Source organism: Mastigoproctus giganteus, chromosome 10 (genome assembly GCF_048544385.1).
Source record: "Mastigoproctus giganteus isolate SK-2022 chromosome 10, ASM4854438v1, whole genome shotgun sequence".
Taxonomy (NCBI): domain Eukaryota; kingdom Metazoa; phylum Arthropoda; class Arachnida; order Uropygi; family Thelyphonidae; genus Mastigoproctus; species Mastigoproctus giganteus.
The window spans coordinates 112,178,318-112,189,655 of NC_143584.1; the positions used below are offsets into that span (position 1 = coordinate 112,178,318).

The 11,338-nt window shown below is 34.9% G+C and overlaps 1 protein-coding gene across 1 annotated transcript in view; it reads right to left on the reverse strand.

The window, feature by feature from the left end:
* spen (spen family transcriptional repressor split ends) overlaps window positions 1–11,338 on the reverse strand; it is a 575,365-nt gene that overhangs the window by 214,621 nt on the left and 349,406 nt on the right. The window contains exon 7 of the mRNA XM_090382996.1: window positions 3,813–3,924. Within this exon, the coding sequence (XP_090239122.1) occupies window positions 3,813–3,924 (112 nt within the window). The remainder of the gene's footprint in view (window positions 1–3,812; window positions 3,925–11,338) is intronic.

The following is an 11,338-nucleotide window of genomic DNA, read 5'->3' on the forward strand; positions in this document are numbered from 1 at the left end:
AGGATCTGCTGACCATGCAGATCTGCTGACCATGCGAGGTACGACAGTGCGCAGTTAGCCGACCTACGTAACATAGATAAGGTGTCAGTGATTCAGTAGGTAGTAAAAAACCTGGGACCCATAATTTAATTTAGATCATAAAAATGTACAGTGGATGCAATAGCTGATCCACACCCCAAGTAGTAGAGATAGAGCACAGAGGAGGTCGATCCTATACGAATTTAAAGATAAAAAGTTTTTAATAAAAACAGGTAGATGACCTCTAAGACCAAGTAGTAAAGCACCATTAAAATATCAAATCTCCAAGTTGTGTCATATGCTTTTCATTTCAAAAAAATATGGACACCAAGCACTCTCACTTTAGGAAGGAATCTTAGACAGATATTTCCAGTCTAATTAGATGGTCCAATGTTGACCCATTTATTTGGAAGTAGCACTTCACATTGCACATGAGGTCATTTGCTTCTAAATACCATATACAATGAGTACTGACCTTCTCTCCAAGATTTTGCGCAAATAGCTAGTCAAAGTGGTAGGTCAATAGTTAGTTGGACATTTGGAATCCTCTCCTGGCTTAGCAAAGGCAAGGATGGTTGCCTTTCCACCAGGCATCTAAAAACTGCTCTTCAAGAAAAAATCTGTTATACATGAAGAGCAGGCAATCTATAGATTTTGGTGAAATGTGTTTAACCATTTCAAAAATGGATGTCATCTGGTCCAATGGCATTTGTCTAGTAAGAGTTAGAGTAGATTTTTACTCTTGCATGGTAAATGGCCCATTATAAGGACAAAAACCCTTTAATGCAAAATTAAGTACCTGGTTTCATTTTTCTGTCTCAGGATCCAAACCTCTTGGGGGTAAGAAGATATTGCAGAGATGTCAGAAAATGTTTCTTCAAGAGCAATGGCTATTACAACAGTACATCCATTATAGTCCAGGATCAACGAAGAGTGAGATGTGCATTTTTCCTTCATTTTCTGGATTCTGTCCCAGGCAACCTTAATGCTGGCTGCTTGGGTAATAGAATATATGAAATAGAGCCACAATTCCTTTTGGCTCTGACAGCATAACATGCTTTGGCATGCATGCATGCATTTAAAGACTAAGAGATTGGCTGCAGTAATATACATTCAGAATATTCCTCAAGCAGCATTGTTTTGTGCCATTTCTGCTGTTTTGCAATTCTGTATTCCATCACAGCTTTGGAAATGGTGTAAACCAGGTAGATGTTTTTAGAATGTAATTTTGAAGCTGCACGGACAATATTTTTTGTGATGTGCATCACTAACAGGCTCCTGACTGACTAAAGCAATGTCAAACTCTGCCAGATGTTTGAAAACATTACAGTTAGCCTCCACCATGATAACCTAAAGGAAAGACATGGTTTCACATTGTAGTCTTATAGTCTCACTCTGCAGGGAGCTCTCCTTGGCAATTAATACAAATGAGTTTTTGAACAAAACACACAATAATTAATTTCATGATCATCTGCATCCACACTGAATGAATGCAAGGGTACCACAACAGGCCATTTGTGAATATCCATATTTCTGACACTTAAAACACCCTCGGATAACGTTAGGTACCTATGGCCGTACTGGGTAGTGCAAGGTACACAGCTGTAATTGAATTCTGAGACAGTGAATTGAAAGTAAGGATGAGGTTTTCAGGGTTTCTCATCCCTATGCATTAATATATTCAGTTAACAGTTGTTACTCCTTGTGGCTTTAGTGCAACAGATTTCTTCTTCAGCCACTTCAAGTAGATTCCATTCTGAGATTACATCATGAGATGAATTTGGTTTCTTATGGAGGAATACAGTAATCACAATTCCTCAAATAGCACTGGCTTCTCTGAATGCCTATCAATTTTTACTTCTATCAGGATGTCACTAGATCATAGCTTTTTGGCTGATTTTGGAGTACATACTAATCCTTCCAGGCCCTTCTGAATAAAAGGAGACATTTTCTCTATTGAAGTTTGGGCCACTCAACAATCAGGATCCCCCTTTCCACTTTTCCACAGGCTGCAGCACATGGTAAACACACTGGATTGCTATGGTGGTGGGGGCCTGGAACCTAGACGGTGAGATTAGATCTCAAGGACACTAATATGGAGGACCAGCAGCATCACTGGGAGGTCCCCTCACTATGTACAGGTGCCTATGTTGAAGGGGGTGGGGGTTGCAAAGGATGAAGTGAGTAATTACAGATCTCTAAGCTTAACTTCTGTTCCAGGGAAAATAATGAACCTGTGGTTAAAGAAGTAATGCAACAGGACTGCAGTTATACAGCAATCACAGCATGGATTTGTTGAATAAATTTAAGGGGGTGATATTGTCTGACCAATATGAGAGGCTGCTATGATGCAGTAACAAAGGAATTGCATTCAAAAAAATAATTCTGACATCTTATACTTAGATTTCAGAAAAAAAGCTTTTGATACTGTTCCACATGAAAGACTGTTGTACAATTGGAGCAGTGTGGCACTGGGGCAAGTTGCTACAGATAAAGGAATGGCTGAGTGGCAGAAGACAGATGACAGTAGTTATTAATGAATACTGCTCTTCTTGGATTAATGTTATTAGTAGAGTTCCTCAGGGTTCAGTGCTGGGCCCCTTACTGTTTTCAGTATTTATTAATGAATATTGATGAATGCATATCGGGCTTAATGTCTAAGTTTGCATATGATACAAAAGTGTAAGCAGGAGATTAATGACAGGAATCAGGGTATGCTACTGCAACAAGTTCTGGAAAAATTAGACAGATGGGCTGAGAAGTGAAAAGTTAGATTTAACATTAATAAATGCAAGATACTGCATATGGGTAGCAGTAATCCCAGAATAACATATCAACTGAGTTGCACCAACTCAAGGTAATGTAGAATGGAATAAAAAAAAAAATAATAAAAAAAAAAAAGGGGGAAATAATTGTACAGTCAGATATGCACTTCTCTGAGCAGTGCAGACAGGCTGCTATGGCAACTCATGAGTTTCTATATTTCATTGATATATAGTATTTTGTTAGCAGGAAAAGGAAGTGATTATCCCATTATATAAGATGGGATAAGCTGCATCTGAAGTACAGCCTATAGATCTGGAAGCCACCACTTTAGGAAGAACATGGAGCTGTTGGAACATGTGGGGGGAGAGGGAGGGGGGAGCACCAAAATTAGGAGCACAAAGTGTATTCATATTGAGAAAGTCTTCAGTTCTGCAAATTTCAGCATCTTTAAACTAGGCACCTACAAGGAGACCTGTTTGAAATATTTCAGGCATTAAATGGATTGGTATTGAAGTATTAAATGGTATTGTGGAAGTGGGTAGTTTTAATAAATTTAAGAAAGGATTGGACAAATTATTAAATGGGGGGAAAACAGAGGGTTTTTTTTTATTTATTTATTTTTTAGCTGTGCTGTAGAAGTTTGCTTCCATGCATCATTTGCCACTACTAATAATAGAATGTAAAAGACCTCTCTACAGGATTGTGAAAAATGATCCTGTACCAGGCTACAAAAAAAAAAAAAAAAAAAAAAAAGAGAGAGAGAGAGAAACTTTGACTAGCTCAATTCAACATCCTTTAAGTTTATTATGGCAGTGATACACTTCCAAACAGGTGGCAAGTGACAAATCCAATGAGCTCAAGACATGAATCCTGATTCAAAGGGAAAGAGTGACAAGAGCAACATACACATAAAAGGCAATAATTACACAAAATGTAGTTTACATTCCTCAGCTCTTTTCATTACAAACAAATAAAAAAAAAAAAAGAAAGAAAGAAAGAAAATATTACAAAATTTCCATAAAACTTACTTCTTAAAACATACAACTGCATATCGCTCTGTTCCTTGGCCAATTACTTTTACCATTGTGACTTTTCCATGTTTCTTGTATTCATGAAATAAACCATCTTTTAAACTTGTATCTGAAAGACAGCGAGGGGAAAAAAACCAATTTTATTTTGACTAAAAATGAAGATGAGAGGGTTACTTTTAAACCTTTGTTAGAGAATCTATTATATTCACAAGAAACAAAATAAGGAAAATTAACCCTTTCACATGTGAGTTCCCAGAATACATATGGACCCATGGTAGTCAGTTCTTGGAACATACATGGGCTCGCAGCAATGAGTTTTTGAAGTGTGCAAGGGTTACAGGTAAAAATTCTCTGTGGAGATTTACCACAGAGCCCACAAATGAAAAAAAATATACATATTCTTGAAAGATATACTGTACAATAAATATATAACAGAGAATAAGAATATAATAATAATCCAGAGAAAAAAAAAAGAAATTATTCTAGGACAGAATAAAAAAGTTGTAGAAAATAACTTCATCATCATCATCGCCATTTTCAATCCACTGCAGGATGAAGGCCTCTCCAGCAACTTTTCAGTTCCTTCTGTTTTGAGCACTGGCCATCCATTTACTACCCACAAACTCATGGATTTCATCTCTCCATCTCGCCTTTGTCTTCCTGGTTTTCTTCTAGATCCTCTTGGATACCATTCTGTTATTTTCTTAGTCCGTCTGTCATCATGTCTTCGAGCTATGTGTCCTGCCCAAGACCATTTTAGTTCTTTAGTTTTGATAAGAATGGCCTTTACTTCAGTTTGCTGCCTAATCCATGTGTTTCTCTTCTTATCTAACAGACTGATTCCCAATATAATCTGTTCTATTCTTCACTGTGTAGTTCTCAGCTTCTCTTCCATTCTTTTGGTGAGTGCCCAAGTTTCACTTCTATAAGTCATAGGTGGGGAGTATACATTGGTTCATTATTTTACATTTCCGACAAACTGGGATATTGCTCTTCAGTATGTGACTATATTTCCTGAATGCTATCCGTCCAAAATTTATTCTTCTCTTGACTTCCAGCCATTTATCATTATTACAGCTAATATCTTGTCCCAGATAAGTATATGACTCCACCTTTTCAATTACTGTTCCTTCAATCATTATTTCCCTTTCTGTGGCATACTTGTTCATCATTACTTTTGTTTTAGCCATATTCATCTTTAGTCCAAAATCCTTACTAACTGTGCATAACTGATTAAGGTTTTCCTCTAATTCTTTGGGATCGTGGCTTATGACCACAATGTCATCTGAAAATTGTAAATGGTTTACATTCACATTGACTCCTTTCTGGACCAGTCTAATCGTCTAAAAGCTTCCTCAAGGGCAGCAGTAAACAGCTTCGGAGATATTGTGTCTCCTTGTCGAACTCCTTTCTCGATTTTAAATTTCCTACTGTCTTTGTCTAGTCTAATAAAGGAGGTAGCACACTCATATATTTTCTTCAAAATCATAATATATGGGGTATCAATGCCTTGTCTTTCCAGTTGTTGTTGTTGTTTGGTTTTTAGGAGCATTAGCAACTAAGGCCATATTGCTCCAGGATATGCGGTGGTCATTCCTTAACCTTTCCGCATCCTCCGTATTTGGTGGTGACGGGCTCGAACCCCGGTCTAATCAAGAAGCGTGTGCTACGCACTGCTGCTCCTTCCCACCTGGCTACGGAGGCGCCTAAGTCTGTCTTTCCAGTGCCCGAAACATTGCCTTATGCTGTATGGAGTCAAATGTCTTTTCAAAATCCACAAATGCCAGGCATAATGGTGTTTTATATTCATTTGCTTTCTCCATTAGCTGTGATATTACATGAAGGTGATCCATAGTTGAGAATCCTGTCCTAAAGCCAGCTTGCTCTTTCGGTTGATTCGCATCAAGTATTCTTTCTAATCTGTTAGTAATTACCCTTGTGAATAACTTGTAGATGTGGGATAACAAGCTAATTGGTCTATAATTTCCAATTTCTGATTTATCTCCTTTCTTATGCAGCAAAACTATGATTGCATTATTCCACTGCTTAGGAGTCACACCTTTTCTAATGCACTTTGTGAAGAGCCTTGCCAGTTTTTGTGTTATGTCTCTTCTCCCAATTTCAACAACTGTACATTAACTTCATCTTCCCCAGGGGCTTTCTGATTCTTCATTTTCTTCAATGCATGTTCTACTTCATCAGGGAGAATATCAGGTATGTCGTATGTGTTGCTAATTTGTGATACATTTTCAGATACATTTGTGATACATACTCATCAGGAAGAATATCGGGTATGTCGTATGTGTTGCTAATTTGTGATACATTTTCCCCACTGCTGGCATCATTTCCTTGCTCCTTGTATAATTCTCTATAGAAGACTTCTATAGTAGATTTTAATTATGCCTTCTCTGCTATTTATAAGTACACCATCGCTATTCTTCAGTTTTAGTATAATTTGTTTTTCTGTATTACTGCTCACTGCTGCTGATTTAAGTCCTTTGTTTTCCCTTAATGCTTGTTCTACTTTTATTGTGTTAAATCTTCTTATGTCCTCTCTGAGTCTCTTTCTAATGGCTTTGCATAACTCGGTATACTCAATTTTCTCCTTGTCAGTGTTTATCTTGCTCCTCATTTGTCACCTTGGGTTCATCATAACAAGTGTTTCTTGACTAATTTTTTCTTCTTTGGATTTCTTTTTCCCTATAGGTTTTTTGGGCTTTATCACTTTCAGAAAGTTGTAATATTCCTCGTTGATATTTTGGTCCTGAGCAGTCTGCAGAAGCTCAAACTTGTTCCTAAGTTTGTCAGTTTTTTCCTTTCCTACATCTATATCTAGTGTACATTTTACCATTCTGTGATCACCTCCAACATTTACCTTATTCAGGACAGTAACATCATTCACAATATAACATCACTCACGAAAATAAATTACAAACATTTAACTATTCTAGTGAAAAGAGACTTCAGTGGTAAAACTATTACAGCTGGGACATTATAGTACAATAGTGGTTTCAAAATAAAAATGGCTTAGTACAACAACATACAAAAAGATTGGTAATTTTAACAACCAGAAATAATTAAGCTTATTTTAGAAATGAAGCACTCACAATTCAAATCTATAATGCTAATGGTTTTGTCAAGTTATAAATTTTAAAAATTGAGTGACCTGCCCATTTTATTTTATTTAGTTATTTTTTTAATACCAGACTAAATACTTTGAAACTAACTTTCACTGATATATTATACAACTTTTATATTATCTTTTAATCACTAGTGAACTATCAAACCATAATGATCTGTGAAATTTTAAAACATTATTCTTAATTAAATTTACTTATTACTTTGGAATTTTGTTCATGCGTCATTAAGTTAAAATAATAAGAATTTATAAATTTATGATCCCGTTTAAAGAATTCCAAAGTGTAAATGCATGATTTTACAATTTCCTGTATATAAGCAAAAAGATAAAAATTGGAGCAATGTAAATAAATAGATGCTTGTAATTATAGGGATCCTCTTAACAATCTATGCATCATTTACAGTAGCTTAATAATGTTTCAGAGGTGTACTGCAAGCCATTTTCTTTTTCAATAGACGGCTAGGAATTGAAGGCGTTTTCAATAGACTGCTCACGGCATTTTTCACTATTGTGCTGCTTGTGAATTTTGTCTCCCATATACTTTTTTTTCCAATTCAGGAAAGCACAAAAGTTACAGGGAGCAAAGCCTAGACTATGGGGGATGGGTGTTCTAAAGATATTTTTCCAATGCTCAATTGGACTTCTTGTGCTGCTTGGGTGATATTGAGGTCTTGCATTACCTCCCAAATGAAACAACTGTTGCTCTTTCCATTAGCGATGTTTGCGTGAACAGCTCTACTCAAATGCATTAGCATAATAAATCATTTACAGTTTGATTTTCTAAGCCAAAATGCTATTAAATTATTCCTTAAAGTCAAAAAATGGAATTAACGTCAATTTTTTGTTCTTTCTACGTTTGCATCTGTTACAGGAGTGCTCAGTCCACCACTTATTGCTGACTCTCGCTATATTTAAAATGCTTCTGCCACTTAAAGCAATAGGGACAAATGGGAGCAGTGACGCAAAAGAACCACTGTATGTTGTTGTTATTTGGTTTTTAGGAGCATTAGCAACTAAGGCCATATTGCTCCGGGAATATGCGGTGGTCAATCCCTGACCTTTCCGCATCCTCTGTATTTGGTGGTGACGGGCTCAAACCCCGGTCTAATCAAGAAGCGTGGGCTATGCACTGCTGCTCCTTCCCACCTGGCTATGGAGACACTGAACCAATGTACATCAGATACATTATCTACAGTGGTTTTTCACAAAGGGCTGACATGTAATTTGAGTTTAAGTAACTTAAACTTAGATATATATATATATATATACAGAGAGAGAGAGAGAGAGAGAGAGAGAGAGAGAGAGAGAGAGAGAATCAGATCTAACAGGCAGAAAATTAAATAAGGGTGCCACAAAATAAAATAAATTATTTAATGGTGCTATTATTAAAAAAAGGTCGAAACCCACTGCCTTATGGTGACAAAATTTGTGGAACAAAACAATGAGACAATGAAATGTGACCTCATTGTAACATGATTTCTTATGTTTTGGTAATTCGGTTTTCACTTAATATGAAATGCTTGAGAGCGAATACATCTGTCTTTGTTCTTAAGAAGATAAAATTAGAGGGGTTTTTTTTTTTTTTGGTTATAAATCAGTTATACATATATTCAGAAGTATTATATGCCTCTGATCCTTACTGTATTAGAGACTCTGCAGTGCACAGCATGGTTGTGCAACAAATCAACCAAACCTAAAGTCAAACTGATAAATCATTACTCAGTGATGATTTATAGCTTTATCATTATTATACTTCAGAAGAGGCACATTGCATTTCTGTGCTTATTGTTAGCACTTCAGAATATGCACATTGCATTTCTGTGCTGCACTGAAAATCTGTATAAATATATGCTATTACAGCTAAAATTAGCCAAAAAGGTAAAAAAATTCAAGGTGCTATAATTTTATGAGGGTCTTATCTTCCTTCATGGATTAGGTGATCAGCCTGTTCCGATCTCGAAGAAGTCTGCCCATCTTTTCTTTGGTCTTCCTCTGTCTCTTTTTCCTTTTGCTCTATATGTATAAGCTAATTTAGGGAATCTATTATCTTCCATTCTTTCTACATGTTCTTTTCATCTTTGTCTATATTCTATAATTTTTCCATTAATTGAGTAAATCTTTAATTCCTTTCTAATATTTACGTTTGGTATTTTATCTAATTTTGTACATCCTTTAACATATCTTAAAAATTTCATTTCTGCAGCTTGTATTCTATTAATGTCTCTATGTTTCGGTATCCATGTTTCAGAACCATCAAGAAGTGTTGGTATTGCCATTACTTTGTAAAATTTCAATTGTGTTTCTTTCCTTGTTTTCTTAGCCAGTGTTCTTTTTATTGTTCCACATATATTTTGAAATTTCACCAATTTCTGGTTCACATCTTCTTCGACATCATATGTTATATCACATCCTAGATATTTAAAATGTTTTACTCTAATATTTTACTGTCTATAACTATTTTTGTTCTCACCGTATTTTTCCCTTTAAAAGCCACTGTTCTTGTTTTCATCGTTGATATTTTAACTATATATTCTTCTGTTATTTGATTTAATTTAAATACTGCTCTTTGTAAATTATCATCACTATCTTGAATAATTACTAGATTATCTGCAAATAACAGTGTATTAATTCTTTGTATTTAAATATATACCTGTATTAACTTCTTCTTTCCATTTACATATCATATCCTCGATATATAGGTTAAACAGTGTTGGTGACAAGCTACATCCCTGTCTAACTCCTTGATTGATTATACAGTGGATTCCGGTTATTTGGGCCACCGGTTAATCAGGGCAGCCGTTTATTTGGGGAAAATCTTAAAAAACAGAAATCGAGAAAATAGCCTGTGTTTACTTTGCTTAATTGGGACAACATGCTGTTTAATCGGGGCAGGAGACCGCAGCACTGGGGATTACACTACGATTGTCTCCGACTGTACCACATGGTTTGGTTGGATTCCTGGAAGTCACAACCATAAAACAATTAGCAGTCACCTGTTTATTGGGCTTTTCTGTTAGTGCAATCTATCATAAATGGATAGTAAACTTGATCTTATTGAATTTGCGATAATATCGACACAGCTGGAATTATGTGGGTTATTATGGTGAAATGTGTTTACACTTCCATGGAATCTTCAATCACATAAAAAAATTAAGTTTCAGAATCTTCTCTTCATTCCTATTTTTTAAGCTTTGTAACTTGCAAATTGTTACTTGAAATTTGCGTGTGTGTGCCGTGTTCTTTGTTATTGATTGCTTATCTTTTTACTGGTTTAAATTTTAACACCCACCCACAAATGTCAGTGAACAGAAATGTCAACTAGTCAGTATGTACATAATACAGTATGCATTAATTATTCCGACTTTCACATATTTAATTTTTTAATTAGTAAGGTAATAAAGGGTAAATTGGTGCTTAATATATCTTTACTTTTATAGCCTGTGGATAATATTCCTCCTATTTTTGCTAATTAGAATCGCTGTTTAATAGAATTAAAATTCAATTCACAAACATGATGACCGGTGCTTACTACACATCGTATAGTGAACGGTGCTTTACTATGGTGACGCCATTGTAACATGATTTGATTGTACAGTGAACCAATTGTAAAGTGGGGTACGTTGTATTTTTAACTTTTTTTTTTTTTCATGAAACTTTGGATAATTGGAGCAGCCGCTTAATCAGGACAAAATGTACTAGTGCCAATGTGTCCCATATAACCGGAATCGACTGTACTTTCTTCTGTTAATTTATTACCTTTATCTATTACTATTTTTGTTCCTTGATATAAACTCTGTATTATTTTTGTAAGATGCTTTGGGTATCCTTTATTACTCAATATGTCCCATTGTTTTTGTCTGTTTACTCGATCAAATGCTTTTTCATAATCTATAAATGCATAAATGATATAAATAAATGATATAAATTAAACTCTTTTCGTTTTTCTATTATTTGTTTTAATATAAATATATTATCTGTACACAATCTTCCTTTTCTGAATCCTACCTGTTCTTCTATTAATATTTCATCAGAGATCATTTTAATTCTATTATTTATTATTTTGCTATACATTTTATGTACTGTATTTAGTATGCTAATCCCTCTATAATTCTTTGTATCATTTCTATTTCCTTTTTTAAATATTGAAATAATTTTTCCTATCTTCCATGCTTCTGGTATTTTATATTGTTCTCAACATTTATTAAATAAATTTAGTATCCTGTCTTTTAAAAAACCTTTATGAGGGTATAAAACAAAATTCTTAGAGAATTATATATAGTATTTGGCAATTTCCTTTTGAAAGCTTATTGGATAAATTTAATTAAGTCTGATTAATCTTCTAATAAAACATAATTTATACTGAAACTACAAAGCCAGTAGTCAT